Genomic DNA, 22,478 nt, shown 5'->3' with positions numbered 1-22,478 from the left:
ACAAAGCCTGAAATATCAACCGTCTTTACATGTGCTACTGTAAACTTCAAACCGCTACCGTTAAAGAGAGATTGTCTGAATCAAGCAGTGAGAGAAAACATTGCAGTAGTGCTTATGAATTGCTTATAAATGAATATAAATATGTAAAAAAAAAAAAAAAAAAAAAAAAAGTACAGTATCAATGAATGGACTAATACAGCAGCATCATTTATGGAAAAAAAGGAGAGATGATTAGCCTGGTTCTATCCGACTCTCATACATTAAGTACATAAATCATACTGAAGGAAAATTAAAGTTTAGCGGAAGTACGTAGGAGGGCGGAGCCAGCCTAGAGATAATGGCTTAATGCTACTATTCTTATGCAAGACTTATTATTATTATTATTATTAGGGGCCAAGCACCGAAGGTGCGGAGGCACCTATTGTATCTGTTCCATTTCTTCTTATTATTATTCTTCCGCCATGGGAGTCTATGGCAGCCCATAGAACCGATTGCGGGAAAGTTGTTTTGGTTTGAAATTCTGATAGAGGACAGTCCCAACATTAAATACACCAATTTTGGTGTTTCTAAGTCTTTCCCTCTAGCGCCACCACCTGTCCAAAATTTCACTTTTATTTTGCTAATAACTTTTGAACCGTAAGGCCAATCAACAAAATTCTTTTTTCCTCTGATTCCTGAGCTCATGCCGATTCGATTGCACCCTATGACGTCATTTTCCGGCATATAAATATGGCCGCCATTTAGAATTTTCCAAAAAAGCTACTTTTTCGAACTCGTCCTAGACGGTTTGTCCGATTTGCACGAAAATTGAAACAGATCATCTTCAGGTAGTGCTGACAAAAAATTGTGGAATTCAAATTGATTCGTCAAACCGTTTTCAATAAACGCACAAATACATTTTACGTAGCGCTAGCAAAAACAGTCGTAAGGCTGTATCTCCGCAACGGTTTATCGTATTCAGACCAAACTTGGTACATGTACTCACAAGCATGACCTGAGGCAACATGCTGTGTTTCGGCGCAGCGCCACCTACTGGTCCGGAGATATGAAAAATGGCTATTTTTGCTTTTAACTTCTGAACGGTTTGTCCAAAAATCATAAAATTGGTCTCGTTAGATTCAGGGCAACATGCCGAGTCGACTGATAACCAATTTTACCATATCGGCCATTTTGACTGTTGGCCATTTTGAATTTTGTGCTAAAATGCTGTATTTTAAGAACGCATCAACGGATTGTTAACGAAACAGCGCCACCTAGTGGTGAATTTTTTTTTTTCAAATGCTTATAACTTTGGGTGTGGTCGACTTATTTTCACGAAACTCATCTCTTTAGACTCCTGAATCGTTGCCAAGTCCTACGATACCAAACATGCTAGGTTTCGCCTTACGGTTTGTGTAGCGTTGTGATTTAGCGCTTAAAAAACATTTGGCTATATCTTCGAAACCGCTAGTCCGATCGAGACGAAACCACCGTCAGAAGTTTGGAAACATAGGTCGATAGTAACTTTTCATTGCCCAAATGCAAAAATATTGATGTTTAGGGGTAGTAAATTCCAATCAAAGTCATGTTTCAGTCATTTTTATACGTGTTTTTTCATATAAATGTCTATAACTCCGAAGCGAATTGAGATATTTTCACCAAAATCGACACACATATGTATGGGCTCACTCTGAGGACACATAAAAAAAATGGTGGGACTCAGCCTATTGGTGGCGCTATAATAGAACAAAACATGAAATTCCCATTGACTTCAATACAGTTTTGTGAAATAAAATGCTATACTAAACAAATACATTGGTGTAATATTACGAAACTCAGAATGTGCCATCAGCACCATCCCCTGAAAGTACTCAAAATATTTTGAGACAGCGCCACCTATTGGTCAAAAGTTATAACAAAATTTAGAAAACTGATAATAACTTTTGAATAAATTGGCTTATTGTAATGCAACTGGTCTTAATAGATTTCTTGGGTCAAACCGAGAACATAGATACCAAGTTGACCTTATTTGGCCGAACTTCCTGTCCGCCATCTTGATTTTCATTCAAAACCTACTTTTTCGAACTCCTCCTAGACCGTTTGTCCGATTTTCACCAAAATCAAATCGTATCATCTCCAGACCGTGCCGACTAAAAGTTATGGATTTCGTGTCGATTGACGAAACCGTTTTTGTATACCGCAGCAGCAAAGTTGAGGCATGATGCCAAAAGGACTATTCAGGCTTTATCTCTGCAATGCCTTGACATATTGACACCAAACTTTGTATGTCTTATTGTCACTTCACTCTGACCACATCACATCAGTTTTGTGACTGCGCCACCTATTGGTCAAAAGTGATAATCCATTAAATCATATTTTTAATTACTGTTTATATGATTTTTAGGCATTTCGCCTAAAATCCTCTTTAAATGTCTTTAATTGCTGATTGTTGCAGTTGATCTGACACTTTCAGCAATGTTGGCATGTCTTGTCGTCTTATTCTGCTTGGCCCCGGTAATTGCTGCTTGCAGCTATATTTATTATTATTATTATTATTCATACTTGTACATACTTGTATTCATACTTGTACAGATGTACCATAAATATTAAACAAGCTAATGATCCAACAAGCCGTAATACATTGTATTTTCATTCTAAATATTACAGGCTATTTAATATAGTAAAAAACATAAATGCTTAATTCCAGATATGAACTCAAAGCGGACAGGTTTCCAAAAACAACAAAAACTTTTTCCATCATATACGACTTTAATAAGGAGATTAACTTTGACCCTGTTCTTTAATGTAAAGGAACAGAATTCAGTATCAATGTATAAAGTTACATATTTATTAAAAACAAATACATAATTATTTATCATACTTTATTACATAAAGTGTACATATTACTCCCGAAATGGCACATATTAGGCGCTTTCGCACCGGGTAGTTCTAGAAACTAGCCACCAGGGTGGTTCCCGAGAACTAAATGTTCCCAAAGCTAAGGCAATTTTCCTGGTTGCAACGCCATTAGGAACTCTGAAGTGACGTAAGCAGCGCTTGTTGTTGTGACTTTTATTTTGACAGCGCTGAGAACACCAGAGCCTGATAACACAGCACTCTTATTCTCCGTCTTTAGTTTACTATCTGTTTAACAGCCATGACTAATACGTTATTAGATAGAACTGTTATACAAAGAAAGTAGACAGTATATGAAAAAGTCTTAGCATTTGCTGTGTGGTTGATATACAGTGTCGCTAACTGATCATGTTTCGTTTGGTCCCCTCAACGTTGCGTTGGATTTCCTCCTTAGTTATAAGGTCCAGAGGTCGATTTATCACTGTTTTCCGTGTTCATAGAGTTAGTTAGTGTTGTAAATATATAGGCTACAAACTGTGGCTGCATGACTTGTTGCCTCCCTGCCCTGTCAGATTATGACTTAGCAGACAGCGTTTACATATAAAGAAACCTCACCAACTGATTTCAGACAGACTTCTGAGGCAGCGTAACGATTTAATGATCGATGACAAAATAGAGAGAGCTGGTGACAACAAATTGAATATTTGATTACTACAGTACTAACTTCTCACTAGAAATGTCATCAAAAGAGGGAAAACTTGGTCAAAATGTACACTTAACACAAAAACCGACCTCAAATTTCAAACGCAATCTTTATTTAACTGTCACAGAATGGAATGCACAGGATTGTGGGATATCAAAGGCAGTGAAGGATACATCTATGCTGCCTTCAAAAATCAATCAGATGAAGGTCTCCTGATGGATGTGGATCGATCATTGGATTCGGGCCTTGTTACCTTCCTACCTCCCTATCCTGTCTGTAATTTTTCAAATTTCGGATGCAGTCTGTGTGTTTGCACCAAGTGATCTTGGCGAAATTTCCAACTTTATGGCAGAAAATTTCAGTTTAAAATTCAGACACTGAATACAACGTTAGTAGATTTCACAATATTCATGATTCATTTCACACATAACAGTAGATGAAAGTAATCTCATTTGAACAGATACTGTCAGGAAAAAAGGTACAAAAGCTGTGACTGGAGCAAGACCCTTTCACTTATTAATCTCTAAAGGATGCATATTAGTACTTAAATTATTACATTACTTTTGAAAGTGTGTCACCTCAGTGACAGCTTCTGTACCTTTTTTTCTGAGTGTGTAGCAGCCACTGTATCACCATCAAAACATAAAAATGTTTTTATAACTTACCAATCATACGGCACCAGCACAGACAGAACAAAACGCATGTGAAAAATGTGTGAAACATTTTATTCAGTAGTTCAGTGTCTGATGAAACTATCCACTGGAAACACTCAGTCTATATGTGTGAATCCTCCCACGACACGGTTTGGCCCTCCTAGTTTCACTCGCTGCATTTGCACATGACATAATGTTATAGTTCATCTGGCCTTATCAAGACTTAAACTGTTCTTAATGGGTGAGATATTCTTTATGTTTATCATTTAACATACTTTTTGAAAAGTAGTTGTAACTGTGTTAAATGGCTAAGAGCATAACTGATTTTAAAATGGTTGTGTATATATTTATTCAGTTCTAAAATTTAGTGTATGAAAAGTTCAAAGTTAAAAGCATATCTGATCTCATAGTTTTACTGACGTTCAGCTTCTGAGTCAAACTGAAACCTGCTCCGGGCTATTTCTGTCTTCTTTTTTTTTTTGTGGTTTGATCATTTGGGTGGACAGACATCTTATATGTGAGACTGGGCATTCAGTGCGTGTGTTGGTGCCTTCACGTGCTATGGTAATTATGGTAAATACCAAAAGCCGACATGGAAAATGCACATGAACACCCCCTCATGTGGTATTTTCCACTGGGCAACTCGTAGAATATTTTGATGCACGAGTTGCCGAGATGAGATAACCTTTGACCTTTTCAAAATGGCGGAGAGCAACGCAAGAGTCGTGAATACTGTTAGCGGATAGTTTTTGTAGCCTATACAATGTTGTGTCATTAACGATTGTAATATAATGCGTTAACACTCAATTTTCAACTTCGCCGCAATTTCCTTGGTTCATATTTAATCATTTTATGTCATGTTTTATTTATTTTTTATTATTAATTATGGTTTAATCATCAGAAAGCACCACATTTATGTTTTGTTTTTTTGTAAAGATAAAAAAGATACTCTACTGACACAGACCTTGTGGGTACTACATTACGACAACAAAAGCACTTGAACACAACGCACTGGTAAATACCAGTTCACAAGTGGAAAATATCATATTTTCCATAGCAAGTGAAGGCAGCATGTGTTTGTGTTAGTTTGTAGGTGAAGAGTTTCTTCCTGTCCTGCTTATACGAACAGCTTTAAACTTTAATCTACAGAAACTTGATGAGAAACTGTTTCACACAGAGACAGGAAAACAATTGAAACACAATGATATTTAACACTGCCATTCACAAGTTTAGTCTGTAAAAGTTATTTATTCTTTTGTTTAAAAAAAAAAGATAATTTTATATCAATTTGGTAAAGAATAAAACATTCACATTCTAGAGACTGTACTGTGATGCTTAGAAATCAGGATGTGAGTTGAATGTGCATTAAGTTGTTCAAGATCATGAGACATGTTTGTCTGAGAGTGAAAGTATGAATCGATGATGATCTTCTGCTGTTTGTTTGCATATGTTACATTTACAGACTGAAGCTGGATCATCAGACTGGATCTCTGATCATCACACATACCAGAAACACAGACTCTATAAACTACAGATCATCAGAATTATAAAGAGCTTCAGTGTTTCTGTCATTAGTAAGTGTAATTTAGTCTTTCACTGCATTTTCTTTAAAGGTGACATTTTTTGCCCCTTTTCACAAGATGTAATATAAATCTACTGTGTTCCCAGAATGTGTCTTTGACATTTCAGCTCAAAATACCCCACAGATCAGGTATTGCAGCTGATTTTTTTGGGTGTGAGCAAAAACGCGCCATTTTCGTGTGTGTCCCTTTAAATGTAAATGAGCTGCTGCTCCTCGCCTCCGTTCAGAAGATTGTTGATCCTTTACACAAGCTTCGGATACTCCAGCAATGACAAAACACGCAAATAATCTCACTTTTCCAAAATCTCAGAGATAACCAGTAGCGAGTGCAGCCTTACAGAGAGACTCAGGAAGAGGTTTAACTTTTAGACGCACCAGGACATTTCTGAATGGTTAGTGGATACATTTATGTAGTTGTTGTGGAGTTACATTGATTCATCTCATCGACTTGCATGTACCGTCATTTTTAACTTTTACACAAGTTGACGTCAATTTTCACGTTTTCTGGGTTGGTAGATGCCCCCGGGGACCAGATTATAGCACTTAAACGATATTTACCCTTTAAGGAATGTTAAAATCCAACAATATAGTGTTGGACGCACATCCTGATGGGTCACACATGTTATGCTTTCGTCATGATGATTCCGTATTCAAAGAGACTCTGGGTGCACGCAGAACTAGTTTTATCATGACGATTTATTAACTAGACTCAGACTCGCAACATGAGTGTTAACTCTTCAGCAGCATAATACACACTAAACTTTTAGAGCCAATCTGCATAAACTTTACTGACAAGTGCTATAGCCAATAAGAACACAGGATACAATGTCTCTGGCATGTGATTGGTTCTTAGCAGAACGTAAGAATACTACAACACATATCATCACTATAATAGTGTTTCCTGTTGAGTTCACAGTGATGATGCTGTTCTTCAAAAACACACCAGTTGGAGCCATTAATCAGTTCAATATCATATCAATATCATGCAACTAATGATTAATGCATAAAGATATCAAGTATCAAACATATCAAAGGACCTCAACTTTTGACCTTTACTCAAATTAACTAGCCATTCAACTGTGTGTTGAGCAAATAGGACGTGATACTTTAGTGCAATCCCTTTGAATAATCAGCACTTTCTTAAAATCTTGAGTGGGGGGTAGGGGTAATCACTTCATTAGGGTCATCAGGTGGGCACCCTCCTTCCTTGGTGTTTTCGTTGTTTGGTGTTTTCCACGACACCTCCAAAGGGCTCAAAAGCAACAACTGGTGTCCCAGGTGCGCTCCCCTCTACTTTTACCTCTCTTGGTCATTTTGTGGCCCATTTGGGATTCTTCCGATTTAGCCACAGCCAGTTTCTGCTTTGCTCATCAGTCTCTGACATTGACCCAACAGCTTGTCGGAAAGCTGTCCTCTGACTCCCAACCCCTTCAGTACCCTGGTTGTTGCTGTGGCAACAAGTACAGTTAAAGTACAGTTTATCTGGACTTCTTACACTTAATAATCGCAACACAGTGATTAAACCAGAGATTGAAGCAATGTTGGGAAGGTTAAGGCTTCTGAGCACAGCGAGGTGGAGGAGTGATACACACCGGCTAAAGGGAAGGAGGAAGCGGTGTGCACAAAGGCAGAAGAGGGGTAAGTGGGCTGGTCTGATAGCCAGGCTAAAGGCTAATAACAAACAAGCAAACATCCGCTCTCTTGACAACAAGATGGACTTAACCCTTGTGTATCAATTTAAAAAAGTTACTCATAGGTCCAAAGAGGACAAAAATGTCCATGTCAAAAAACTGTCATAAAAAGTTGAAGCTTGGGAGCACAGACTTAACTTTGGTATCATTTTAAAGAATACCCTTGGCAGATTATTGCTGAAGTTCAAAAAAAAATTATAAGTAAATCCAAAAAAAAGCTATATAGGTTTAAGTTTATGAAAATTATTTATGAATATTATTTTATATAAAATATATATTTTATGAAACAAGTTGAACTCTAAAACGGCTAGAAAATCAAAGCCATAAATCTAAATAAGTTGTGTTCCAGATTTGAGGTTGATATCTCAAATAATGAGCTTTCAGTGAGATTTTGTTTGGGCGCAGTACCAATCTTTCCCCATTGGATGCCAGCAAAACTCCACTGGTGAACACAGTGATTGGATTTTAGATTTGCAGTAGAGTTTTTCTCTCTCAAATATTACAAGCTGTTACGACCACTAGGGGTCAGCCGTAACAGGAAAAGGAATGAGTCTCACCACCAGAGAGACATCGAAAATAACAAGTGTTTAATTCCAAAAGGGTTTAAGCGTCAGGGGCAGACAAGGCCAAAATAACAAACAAAAACAATCTTTTTGTATAACATCTACAATTCCTAAAACAAAAGAAAACAAAATACAATTTAAACTTACCTACCTCCCTAAACCAAAAACAATGTGAAAAGATATACAAAACAAAATGGCGTCAAACCCCCTACCTCCCTTAATTTGGCAAAAATATATACAAATATTTACAGGAGATTAATGTAAAGTCCGTAGCAAACAATGCAAAGCAGAATCCAAAATCGTAGTCAAACAGGCGTGGGTCAGTTAACAAGGATAAACAGAGGTTCAAAATCACAGACACAATCTCCAAATAAACACTCACAGCACAATCTCAAATAAACACTCACAAACTCTCAGATACGACACACTAGCATAGACGATGATACAAACAATAGCAAAGTGGTAACAATCAACAATGGCACAATAGTCGGCCCTGTTAAGTGTTTGGGGCGGTCCTTATATCTGGATCAGGTGTAGAGGAGAACCAATCGCAGCGTCCAACAAATTATCACCAGATACCGCCCACCTGCAACACAAACAAGCACATGCACCTACGCAGACAATACACAGGACAGAATGGAATCAATGAGTAAATGACAAATAACTCCGGCTCATAACACAAGCACACAAACACAGTTTTTATTTTATTACACACATACAAACCACACTTAGACATCCATACCAACAAACCCACACAATTATCGTTGCATAATTTATCCAACTGGCTCTATAATATGCCGAAGCAGAAAACAGGAATAAAGCGAGTATTTGCTTTATAGGCCTAACCTGAAAAAATGGCACCATCTGATAAAAAATTGTAAAAATGTCAATTTTGAAGCATTGCCAACAGAATGAAAGCCTATTAAAAAAGATTGCATCATTTTATAGTTAAACGGCACAGGGATTAAAAAATGCAGTTTTAATGGGTTTCAATGGGGCCATTTTTGTCCAAAAGGTCCTGAGAGGAAGTATTTTGTGTAACTAGTGCAAAATAGATTTTTTAAAGGAAATGGTGATGAAATAGTAAAATTCCAATAAAAATACACACCCGTGCCAAATTTTATGCAGTTAGCATTAACACAGGCAAAGTGATAAAAAAAAAAAAAACTGATGTCCTTAAGGATGCACAATGCGACTCAGACTATGCAGCTATAAGGAAATGAGAAACTGTTGTGTACTTCTGTTAACAGAGACTTGGCTATGTAATAAAATCCCAGGCTCAGTTTACCATATTGACGGGTTACTCCTCTTCCAAGCCGATCAAAACCATCTCTCGGGGAAAACTTGCGGAGGAGGAGTCTGTGTTTACATAAACAAAGACTGGTGTACAGACTGCTCTCCGGTAAGCAGCCACTGTTCTGAAGCGGTGGAATACTTGACATTGAAATGCCGACCATACTACTTGCCTCGGGAGTTCACATATGTTTATTGTGGCTGTTTACATCTCCCCGAGTGCTAACGCTATAGCATTGCTCTCGGGGAACTTCATGACCATATCTATGCGTTACAGAACAAACATCCAGAGGCTTTCTTTGTGGTAGCAGGTGATTTTAACCATGTTAATTTGATGGATATTCTGCCCCTGTTCCACCAGCACGTCTCCATAGCAACCCAGGGAAACAAAATGCTGGACCGTGTGTATACTAAAAGACGGGAAGCATACAGAGCGGTGCCCCGCCCCCACCTGGGCTTCTCTGACCACATTTCCATCCTGCTGAATCCTGCTCATCGTCCTTTGCTGAAAGACACCAAGCCATCACGGTGTTGCCAAGTGGAGCTGACTTCATGCTCCAGGACTGCTTTGAGCGCACCAACTGTCAGATCTTCAGAGAAGCGGCAACCAGCGTTGGTGGGGTGGACCTGGAGGAATATGCATCATCTGTTTGTGGCTACATCAGTAAATGTATTGATGATGTCACTACTACCAGGAAGATCACCATCTGTCCAAATCAGAAACCCTGGCTCAATGGAGAGGTGCAGTGTCTTCTGAAGGCACGGGACTTAGCCTTTAGGACAGGAGACACACTTACACTGAGAACGGCGAGGAGGGAATTAGAGGTCAGGATCCAGAGGGCAAAGGTTAAGTATGCACTCAAAATACAGGGTCACTTTTCCACCAATGACACCCGGAGCATGTGGAAGGTCATGAAGAGCATCCGTGATTACAGCAAAAGATATGCTGTTTGCCCTCAGGATCCATCTCTTCTCGATGCCCTGAATACATTTTAAGCCTGCTTTGAGACATCCAATCCCTCTATCTTCTCTGGACTCACACTCCATCCAGGTGAACTGCCTTTCAGTGTGTCCGCTGAGGATGTGAGGAGGACATTGCTGAGTATTAACACACGCAAAGCAGCAGGTCCGGATAATATCCCGGGCAGGGCTCTGAAAGACTGTGCTCATGAACTGGCTGGGGTGCTGACTGACATCTTTAACACCTCTCTCTCCCAGGCTGTGGCGCCAGTGTGTCTCAAGACATCTACTATCATCCCCGTACTCAAAAGCTTGACCGTGATGTGCATGAATAACTACTGTCCAGTGGCTTTCACTCCGATAATTATGAAATGCTTTGAAAGGCTGGTTATGGCCCACATTAAGGATACCATCGACATTAATGTGGAGCCCCATCAGTGTGCTTACAGGGAGAACCGGTCTGCATCGGATGCAGTTTCATCGGTCATCCACTCTTCTCTCACTCATCTGGAGAGCAGAGACTCCTATGTTAGGCTGCTCTTCCTGGACTTCAGTTCGGCCTTTAAAGGTGAACTAAGTAACTTTTTTACCTTAACCGAACAGCTTCAGGGTCATTGGAATAGTTATATGACTTTTTTCGGGTTGAATGGTGGTCGTCTCGCACCCCCCGAGCGCCTGTGAGCAGAAAAAACACACTTGCAACTTTGGGCCGCCGGCCTCAGCGTCAGGAAGTATCGCGTGATATCAGGTCTCGCGATGTAACAAATTGCTTTACGGCACTGCACACATACACTATCTAAACATTTATATGCTAGCCTTCTGTGTATCATACATACCTCAGTGGACATGACTCTGTGCGTTCGCCGTGTTCTTTGAAAACAAATGCACATGAAGAGCGGGAGAAGATGGGAGGGGGGAGAGTCGCCAACGAGTTTTGACGACAGTGTTGTCATATATCTATTCCGAAGCTGTAGGGGGAGCTCTATAGAGAAACCCGCGAGCAAAAAGGGAGAAAACAGCGAAGAAATCGGCAAAGCTGCATAGCGCTGCTTTAATACAATTGTTCCACAGACTCTAATTAAATTTTTTTACAATCACTTTGTTACTATTTTCAGAACCGTGATGTTTTTTTTCACAACTCTAGACACAAAACTCACAACCATTGATCAAAATGCACATTTTTCAAAACTCTAACCCTTTTCTCAATTGCTTGGATACAATACACATAAAACTTAGATAATTTGTTCATTCAACAAAAATCACCTGTTCAATATGACACAACTTAACATCAAAGTGCTACTATTTCAAAAGGCAATTCACACATTACATTTCAAATGAGTGTCTATTCATTTCCTTACAATGATCTAACTATCAATTGATACAACTGCTCAAAATGATAAGTAACTGTTGAATTACTCTTAAAGCATAGTTGTATGGAAACAGACAAACAATCTTCCATGTTTAAATCAAGAAAGTTTCAAGATGACGAGATTCATTGTCACCAATTAGCGGGGAACATGAACCAATTAGACTACAATATCCATGGATGTAGTCTAGTATTTTATCATAATGCTTCATCAGACACTGTGTCTAGTGTCAGGCCCATGCACTATTTACTACCCTGTATTCACCCCCATACTCTCCCTTCCTTAACCCGATTGAGGAATTTTTCTCCGTATGGAGATGGAAGGTTCATGATAGGCACCCTCATGAACAAGTCACTCTTCTCCAGGCCATGGATGACGCCTACAATGACATTACAGCAGACCAGTGTCAGGCCTGGATTCGCTATGCCCGAAGGTTTTTTCCAAGATGTTTGGCTAATGAAAACATCCATTGTGATGTAGATGAGAACCTGTGGCCAAATCCACAACACAGAGTTGATGACAATGTAAGTACAGTAATCACTCCTGTTTTGTTTCTTACAGTACAAGCAAGAAAGTTGAGGAACACTGCATTTGATGTTTTACAGTACTGTCTTTTCTTTTCTATTTCATAGCTAATTATTTTTGCTTTGATTCAAATAAACCTATGTTGTGATTGTACTGTAGTGTTTTGCATCAATATATTACAAACTTTGTTCAATGATTCCACTGTGTCTGTAGTATTCTCTCTACTACTGCAGTACTTTTACAGAGATGTATTTACTGTACATGTAGTACCATAATGAAACTTGTATCACCTATTTTGTCCTACAATATTTAATGATTGTACGAACAATGACACAGTGAAACTATCGGTTGCTCATGGGTGATATAGTTATGTTTCAATGGTATTTCACAGTAAATTCGTTTTTTGAACCAATGATTGTGCAAGTGCAAGATTTCTTTAAAGATGTGAATGCACAATGCAATGTTTTGAACATTAGACAGCCTGTGTTACAAGTGATAACCGTTTTGTGTCTAGAGTTTTGAAAAATGACATCAAGGTTCTGAAAATAGTAGCAAAGTTATTGTAAAAAACTGTATATATGTAGCTTTGCAGTTGTCCATTGTCAGCATAATAATGCTAAATTCAGAACCGGATACTAGCATACAGCTTTCTGCCTTAGAAAGATATGGTAGATAAATGAAGTAGTTTATGATTATTAACAGAGGGGTCATTTAGTGCCACCTCACCCGTTTACTTCGACTCATTTATTGTCAAGTCACAATCTCGGCAGCGTTGAAGTTATGGACTATGAGTATGAATACATGTCTGTCTGACTTCAAGTGGATGATGACACTTTTCTTAGTAGAAGTTGGAAATCGTGACTTTCTGAGTTGAATTGAATGCAGAAGTATCTGTGTGTAAACTGTCCTGCACAGTTTCAGTCCTGTGCTCCAGACATGTCACATGCCTGTCCTGTCTCATGTAGCACATGTGGTGTTTGTGTTCCTGTCTCTGTTTTGACCCCACCCTCCTTGTCCTGATTTGTCCTTTTTATAAGCTCCTTTGTGTTTGCAGTCTTTGTCGGATCGTTGTATTGTTTACGTTTAGTATCTAACATGTTCACTAGATACTATAACCTACGTGTAGAGCCCGTGTCCTCCCATGTTCTCACCCTAAACAGGTAGAAGCACTGTGAGCTCTGTCGGCTTGCTGCACCCTACTGTGCATCCTTATTGCTCCAGAGTCAAACCTGTTTAGTCCACCAACACCCTCGGCCCGGATATGGCGGAGCGTCCGGTGCCAGGCCTTTATCCGCTGAATACTTGAGAACCGGGCCTAGGCTGGGTCCCATATGTGTGACCCTACGGGGGTCCCCTGTGTCTATATTCTCCACGGCTGCTCCTAAAAGGAAGCCCGTGTCTTTCCCTTGGGCTAAGTCACCCACTATTCATATGCAGTAAAACGGCAAAACATCTCGGGTTAATTCATATGTGTATTCCCACATAACTTTTAAGAATGTGGCTCCCGCAGCGTTCCCCTCCCTCAGATCGGGCACGCTTTCCCAGTGTTATCCAATAATCTCACTGTATGGGTTATCACGGAACAACAGTGACAGATACACTCGGTGTAAGCCCTCTCCTATCGTCCTTCCAGGCAAGAAGGTGTGGAGGCTTACTCAGGGTGCTGGATGGGGTGCAGCAGCTGTGGCCCTTTAATAGGGATTCCTATTCGTCGGTAGTGATGGGCGTATCGATCCTGAAGTATCAATACTTCGATACTGACGTGGTATCAAAAACTTTGGTTTGGGAAACGAAGCCTTGCTTAGATGACAGAGAAACAATCGGGAGTTATTTCGCAATAAACAAACCAAAAGTGTACATAACGGTTCAAAATGTTGACATCAGTAAGTTTTTTTTTTTTTAATGAAATTAATTTTTTTATTCAACAAGGATCGATGCATTAAATTGATCAAAAGTGACAGTCAAGGGTTTTACACTGTTAAAAAATCTACTTCATATAAATTGTTCTTTCACCTTTGTTCATCAAATAATTCTACATAAAATGTATCATGGTTTTCACAAAAATATTAAACTGTTTTCAACATTGATAATAATAAGAAATGTTTCCTGAGCAGCAAATCAGCATATTAAAATTAATTATCATCATGACTGGAGTAATGATGCCGAAATTCAGCTTTGATCACATGAATAAATTACAGTTTACTATGGCAGAAAACAGATAGCCTATGTTAAATAGTAATATTAAAGTTTTTACTGTATTTTTAATCAAATAAATGCAGAAGAGAATTAAAAATCTTACAGACCCCAAACTTTTGAACAATAGGCTAGTACTTGTAGGCTAGTACTATAATTAGGGTAGTTTTGTAAAAGTCACTGACTAATTACAGGCGAGTTGAGAGCACAAATCACAATAAATTTTTGGCCTATAGTAGTCATGAAAACGTATTCAGATTTAGCATATTAATGATGCATTTACCTCATACATCTTGACACACTGCTCTAGCACAGGAAAGTGCATACAAGTTAAAGTGCATGCTTTTAAAATGAAAAAGTATTGGTATCGGTATCGATATCGGCGATACTGGCCCTGTATTTACTTGGTATCGGATCGGTACCGAAATTTGCAGTATCGCCCATCACTATTCGTCGGTCTCGACTTGGCGTCAACTGACCGACCGACCAAAAGGGAACGTCTCGGCACTGGCGCCCCCCAGGGGTACGTTCTCTTCCCACTGCTGTTCTCCCTGTGCACAAACGACTGCACTGCCAAAGACCCCTCTGTCAAGCTCCTGAAGTTTGCAGACGACACCACTTATCGGCCTCATGTTTCTGCTTACAGACTGGAGGTTAAAGAGCTGGCTGTCTGGTGCAGTCACAACAACCTGGAGCTGAACACACTCAAAACAGTGGAGATGATTGTGGACTTCAGGAGAAATATTCCAGTACTCTCCCACTCACCATTATGAACAGCACAGTGGCAGCAGTGGAGTCATTCAGGTTCCTGGGCCTCTCCAGCTGAGGAAGTTCAACTCTCACAGGAGCTGCTGATACAGTTCTCTAACGTCATTGAGTCTGTCCTCTGCACTTCTGTCACTGTCTGGTTCTGCTCAGCTACCAGTCAGACCTCTGAAGACCACAGCGGATAGTCCGGACTGCTGAGAGAATCACTGGTACACCTCTCCACACTCTCCAAGAACTGAACTCATCCAGAGTGAGTAAAAGGGCTGGCAAAATCACTCTGGACCGCTCATTTAGAAGTGTATCGTGATGCCTGTGTCTGTCATGTAAATGTTTTGTCATGTCAGAGCCAAAATACTGTCATTTGTCAAACCCCTCCACAGTGTGTGTGTGTGTGTGTTGATGTGATAAATGACATTAAAAACATCAAATGAACATTCAATTCCTAGTTTTGACACTAGATGGTGGTCTAACACAGTCTCCATACTGCTTGTAGTGCACACTTTATGTATTAATGAAATATCAGGTAATTTATCCTCCTGATGTTTCAACGCAGAAGTAAGCTGGACACAGAATGTGCGAGACTTCCTATTTATTATCAGCTATAGAGAAATAACGAGAAGAATATATCAAAGTTCAGTGAACTTTACACTGTTTGCTACAAACCAGCATCTTTATAGTTACTAAGACAAACCATTAAAATAATATGGTAGGATATGTAATATGGTAAGGAGTCATATGACACTGGAAGCCAGACACATTAAAAGTACAAATGGCCGTGCCTGCTCTTATCTGAAAAATAAGGTGATAATAAGGGCACATTGTGTGGGATGTTGTTCTTACAAATAATAATAATAATAGAGATCATGGGAAACAGCAACAGTTATTATAGTGAAATTTAATAGATTAAGACATGAGTGACTTAAAAAATAAATGACAATTTATTTACACTCTTTGAAGATCTCAGATTATAATTTTATAATAGGAACAATAACTACTATTTTGTGGAGAAATATAATTACCATGTTCAATCGCTCCATGCCATGGCAATGAACATTATTAATATCCTTTATAAAAACAGTAGCCTATAGGCTTTGACGCTTGACAAAGCAAAATATAGCTACCACATTTATTCTGGATGGGAATGTGATTAATCCCTCTAGTGGTCAAGTGTTGTTATAGTCATTTGTTTGAGTGTTTAAAGGGATACTTCACTTTAAAATGAAAATTCTGTCATCATTTACTCACCCTCAAGTTGTTTCAAACCTGTATGAATTTCTTTCTTCTGCTGCACAGAAAAAGAGATATTTTAAAGAATGTCAGTAACCAAACAGTTAACTGGAGCCATTGACTTCCATAGTATTTTTTTTTTCCTACTATGGAAGTCAATGGCTCTAGATAACTGTTTGGTTACTGACATTCTTCAAAATATCTATCTTTCTGTGCAGCAGAAGAAAGAAATTCATACAGGTTTGAAACAACTTGAGGGTGAGTAAATGATGACAGAATTTTCATTTTAAAGTGAAGTATCCCTTTAAATATCTGCTTTTTTGAGTATTAGGGCATGTTGAAGTAAAAAGAAACGGACACTATATCTCAGCGTTGAACTGGGAGGATTGTAGAAATGCAGTTAGGGAGGTTTACAATACAGAAGCATTAGATGGTAACACATTTGATGAAGGATATTATTTACGATTAGGAACATTGTCAACACAAAGAACTTCGAATATATATATATATTTTTTATTAGAAATGAATGTTCTTGAGTAGGGTAGAGTGGGGGAAAACGCCCCCCTGGGGTAAAACGCCCCCCACCTGTTTTTCCCAAAATAACCACTAAAAGTAGTCAATATACATTTTTACTTTTGCTATGCACTACGTTGATAACGGGGATATACAAATCTCTATGGAGAAGCTGACACCAGCGACATATTTGAAGAGAAGAGGATTACATGGTAAATGCTATAATTTTCAGATATTAGTAAACAAGTGTTTAAGAGAATATTGTTCTGCAGGATATCGCAGTGATGTATGATAGATGAATAGTGAAGTCTGTAGTTTGAGATCATATGTTATTTATAAGGAATATAATTATATATAAAAAAAAAAAAAAAAATTAAAAGTCATAGCTTGTGGGGTAAAACGCCCCCCCCCCCCCCCCCCTTTCCCCCACTCTACCCTACATCTCCCTGGATGAAGCCGTGTTCACGTGACGTCATCTTGGCGGCATCAAAGTTAATATTGTCTTCCGCATGAGCTGTAAATCTGACTTCATGTCACTTTTCTTAGAAGTCAAAAAAAAAACATCAGAAAATCTGCGAGTAAACAGTTTCAGTCCTGTGCTCCGTTCAAGAATGATTCCTATAATAATGTGTGTTGTTGAGGAGACGTGCTGTTATTTTAAGTGAGCAGATTTTCACAGGAATGAAGATGATGAATCAGGTGAAAAGTCTCTCAGACACACATTGAAGGAGGAAACCGAGACATCAAACCAGAAGATCACAGACACTGAGAAAAGCACTTTTGGCCTGTAAACAACCACTCAGAGCACCCTAGGTAGCCTATTCAAATCCATTAGAACACTGCACTAACTAGCCTACATATTTGCTAATAGAGATATACATTTTTCTTAAAAAAAGATTAAAAACAAGTGGTTTGTATTATTAGTAGGATCAACACTTCTTCACCCACACCTGTGTTTTGTTCCCTGATTCGTCATCATCCTACAGAACTGGAGCAGGAGTGGATATCTTGAGCTGTCCTCATCACTGCATCTGGACTTTACCACTATCAAGGAAACTTAAGGTGAGATTTTCTGATTATGATCTTGATCTCATTCTATACATTTCTACCTTTATGTTTTATGAACTAGTTATGAAAAGTTATGAACTTTTATGTCTAATGCAAAGGACCACTGTTATGCTAAAAAAAAAAAACTCGTCCATACTGATGAAAACAAAATAAATGAACAACTATCAAACATAAATCATAAATTGTAAGTCATACATTGCATTTATCCTTAAAATTACGCAGACACTGGCAGAAAAATGATATGACCTTTGTAAGAATATGACCCTGAGAGTGTCACACTGCTTAACTGCAGGATCACTGCATGAGTATTGATCATCATCACACACGCACTATAACTATGACTATAACAAAGTCTATAACGAATACAAAGTATATTATATTTTTGTTAAACACCAGTGCTGAGTTCAGTATTTTGTAGTTAAGCAGGTTTTCTGTAGAGCAGAAGTCGACGGTTTCATGTGAGCAGGAATGGAAAAAGTCCTTCAACCACAGGCTATACACAGACTATTCACACCTCAGACAGAGACGATCACAAACTGACATCAAACACACACGTCCATCAGCAGAAACACTCATGCACAAGCTCTCCATCCACCCAGCAGATCAAACCACATTTCTGTTCAGATGTGAATACATGAGACCACAGTGTTCATGAGTGTTTTGCATCTGTGTTTTTCATGAGATTACACGCATGGTCCCTTTAAGACTTTAAAAGTCAAACATGAAATGCTCCAATGAATCATATAATTTAATTGGTTAAAAATGCAAGTTTAGGAGACCACTTAATTTAACAGTTTAAACTTTGATCCTGCTCTGCGTCTGCTAGGACGTCCTGATACAATATGGTGATTCTCACCAAAAACTCAACCATAGACTCGGACTCGACGCAGGTCACACAGTTCGGTCTTGTACTTATAAAAAGACTGAAGTTTGTTCATCTTCTCATTGTGATTGGTGCATACACCACATGATCCTCCTCTTCAACTTTCTGTAAAAACACAACACAAGAAATATAGTTTTATATAGTTACTGTATATAGTTTTCTAATAACATTTATCAGCACTGCATGCAAACTTAAACATCTTGAGGAAATGACATCAAACATCATCTTCTATATCAGTGGTTCTCAGTTTTGCTAACATGTTAATCTGACACAATAACTTAAATTTATTAGGTTTAACAAAACATCATTTGTTTAAATTGGCTTGTTCTAGTCTTGTTGTACAAACCATTAATTGTTTAAATGTTTTCCTCAATGTAATTACAATCCTTTATAGATGAAGTTTAGAGGTCCTGCAGTCTTTCAGTGTTTCTCAGTTGCTTTAAAAATGTATTACATTTCAAATGACTAATTGCTTGCTATAAATGTAATCTGTGATGTGATCCAAACAACACAATAGGAAAATAACATATGTTTTTCTTGCATTGATAATCTTATGGCTTTTATTAAACATCTGATTTGGTGCTGTTTGATGGATCATTATACAATCAAAAACACATTGCATCTGACTCACTGCTGAAATGATACAGAGAAACACAACATAACTTAATAACATTGTCTTACCGTTTTCTGTGCGTTTCTTTTGTAGAACGCTGGTTCTGCGTAAGTGATCTCGTCTTCGCGAGTCTCGACTGTTTCAACAATAGTAGATGCATTAAAACAACAAAACTCAATACTAATTACATCTGATTCTTTAACATACTATGTGTATGTATGTATGTATGTATGTATTATTATTATTATTATTATTATGGCCGTCAAAGTTAAAGCACAAATGCACACATTTCATTAAACGTTTAACACAGACCTTTTAAAAAAATTACATTAACAAATTTAATTCGACTAAATTTAAATTTGAACTATCACTTAAAATTAGAGAGACATTTTTTTACACATAATTTATAAATCAAACCCAGGCAGGACATTTAAGTCAAATGCATTCTTTGTTTGGTGAAATTGATGCTCAACAAGTTGAACAAAAGTAATCAATAACATATTTTAACTTTAGCACCAGCTGCATCTTTACACGTCACCTTCATTTATATAGCGCTTTCAACAATATAGATTGTTTCAAAGCAGCTTTACAGTGACAATAGGAAATTATGTAACATGTACATGGAATAATTATGGAACATGTAAAATTATGTTCATAAAGTGGAGAAAGCTTTTTTATTTTTAATCTTTTAGTGCAATTTGAGAAAAGAAGGATCTGTTTTTTTGTCTTTTTAAAACACTAAGTACACATATTATTTTGGTTTCTTTTCATATAAATAATCTCAAGGGTGCTAACTACAAAATAATGACAATTATTATTTTTAAATTATATTCAGGGCTATCAGTTGAGTAAATATTTAGAGTATATTTTAGAGTATAAAGTTGTGTTTATTATAATGTTTAAAAGCAGTAAGGAACACTTGCCTTCTCTGTCAATTTTTCTACATTTCCTGCAGATCCAGAAGATCCCGAATCCGGCAACAATCATCAGAGATCCAGCAGAGATCAACACTATCAGAGACACTGAGACTGGAGGAACTGAAGGAGAGAGTGTGTCTGGTGCTGTAATGATAAAGAAAGAAGTGAATGTGTCAGTCTGATCTCCAACAGAAGACAGAGATCAGGTCAGTAAACACACACATATATCATCAGAGCTGTGGTACCTGCACATGTGTGACAGAGTGTGTTGATGTCCAGATGTGTGGTCTGGTTGCTGATGGGATTGTTCAGCACACAGCTGTAGGTGTTTTTATCCTGATATTCCACCTCCAGAGGTAGAGAGAGACTGATGCTGAGATCACACACACTGATGCTGGACAATACACTGATTCCTTTGTACCAGGAGAGAGTCGCATCACTCATATTCAACACTGATGAACACACCAATGAACAATTCTGGTGTGATGATGATGATGAAGAACAGTTACTGCTGATGACAGGAACAGGCAGACGAGCTGAGAAAGATGAGATAAATAAACAGAAATATGGATAAATCTACAGTGTTAATTTTGATTCATTGTGTTGATGAGCAGTGATTGTCTCATCTTAAACTATAACATAATTAAACATTTCAATATGTAAATATCTAATAAAACAAGAAGCGCAGGAGGAATTACATCTCGACTCACCATAGACAGAAACACTGAATGATCTTGATGCCAGTGTCCGTCCTATTATATCTAGTTTATAAACTCCAGCATGTTCAGTTCTGGTGTTTGTGATGGTCAGAGATCCAGTTTGATCGTCCAGCTTCAGTCTGTCTCTGAATCTCCCATCAGTGCCATTATATGTGAAGAAGATTTGCTTCTTCTTTTTAATTTTAGCTATCATAGAGTTTTCAGCTTCATATTTCCACAGTATATCATCGTCATCATGTATTTTATCAACAGAAGTGTGTAAAGTGACAGAATCTCCCTCCATCACTGACACTGACTGTATTTCATTTGTTTCGGCAGCAAACACTCCTGATGAACATGAACAGGTTTTCAGATTAATGCTCATGTTGGTTTAGAAAGTCTGAGATCAGTTTGTAACCTTTAACAGCAGCAGAGACTACAAACTAAATGAAAAGTCATATAAATGAACAGACAGACGTGAGTGAATCAATAATTTCGTCTTTTAATGTGTTTTAAAATGATCTGCTGAAGAATCAAATAAAAATGATATGATAAATTAAATACAGCTTGAAAGTACAAGTTTAAATATGCTATATATTTTCCACACATTTTTAATTACTGAATTGCCATAACTTTTGTAGTTGTTTATGATTACTGCAGAAGTATTTAAAATTATTTAAATGATTTTTTAGACATTTCATGGGAGGATTTGCATTTGTAATCATTGAAATTAAAATACCTAAACCAACAAGAGAGATTTGATCACAGTGGATGAAAATAATCTAATTTGAACCGTCGCAGGAGTTTATTACTCTGAGATGTAAATAAACAACACAAATATGTTTATAACTTACCGATCAGACGGCAGAAACACAAACAGAACAAAACAAACATGTGAAACATTTGCAGCTGTTCAGTGAAACGCCTGATCTAATAAGACTATCAATGAACGCACAACAGATCTTAACAAACACAAGCTTGTGAATCCTCCCCCAACAGAGTCTGACCCTCCTAATGCACACACACACACACACACACACACACACACACATATACACACGTTACATATACACGTCATATAAACACTACATTTCATGGTAAAATTGAGAGTAACTCGTGATTTAAAATTGTTGTATATATTTATTCAGTTCTCGATGTTATAGTGTATGGGGAAAAGTACAACTTTAAAACCGTGTATGATCTCATTGCTTCTGAGTCAAACTGAAACCTGCTGTGGGTTATTTCTTTCTTCTTTTTTTTTGTGGTTTGATCAGTTGGGTGGATGGACATCTTGTATGTGAGTCTGGGCATTCAGTGTGTGTGTGTGTGTGTGTGTGTGTGTGTGTGGAGTTTATTTCTGTCCTGTCAGGAACAGCTTTGAACTTTAATCTACAGAAACATGATGAGAAACTGTTTCACACAGAAT

General features: G+C 37.9%; 1 protein-coding gene across 1 annotated transcript; it reads right to left on the bottom strand.

Annotated features, from left to right (window-relative positions):
- Window positions 1-18,672: 18,672 nt before the first annotated feature.
- Window positions 18,673-21,999, bottom strand: LOC308701899 (CD48 antigen-like). Its single transcript, XM_081384372.1, has 6 exons — window positions 21,907-21,999; window positions 21,065-21,400; window positions 20,600-20,890; window positions 20,361-20,498; window positions 19,506-19,573; window positions 18,673-18,929 (listed from the first exon to the last, which is right to left on the bottom strand). The coding sequence occupies exons 1-6, from the start codon at window positions 21,953-21,955 to the stop codon at window positions 18,876-18,878; spliced, it is 936 nt and encodes a 311-aa protein (XP_081240498.1). The 5' UTR covers window positions 21,956-21,999; the 3' UTR covers window positions 18,673-18,875.
- Between the last annotated feature and the right edge of the window lie 479 nt (window positions 22,000-22,478).

This window comes from Scardinius erythrophthalmus (assembly GCF_964197995.2).
Source record: "Scardinius erythrophthalmus genome assembly, chromosome: 14".
NCBI lineage: Eukaryota > Metazoa > Chordata > Actinopteri > Cypriniformes > Leuciscidae > Scardinius > Scardinius erythrophthalmus.
The sequence above is the reverse complement of the archived record's forward strand: the minus strand, read 5'-3'. Positions and strand labels throughout refer to the sequence as shown.

Bases quoted from the DNA above. Each gene is read 5' to 3' on its own strand.
- LOC308701899 (XM_081384372.1), bottom strand. From the start codon at position 21,955: ATGTTTCACATGTTTGTTTTGTTCTGTTTGTGTTTCTGCCGTCTGATC. The intron at 19,574-20,360 runs GCAAGTGTTCCT...TTGTTGAAACAG, and splicing joins TAGAAAAATTGACAGAGAAG to TCGAGACTCGCGAAGACGAG. The intron at 18,930-19,505 runs GTAAGACAATGT...GTGTTTTTACAG, and splicing joins AAAGAAACGCACAGAAAACG to AAAGTTGAAGAGGAGGATCA.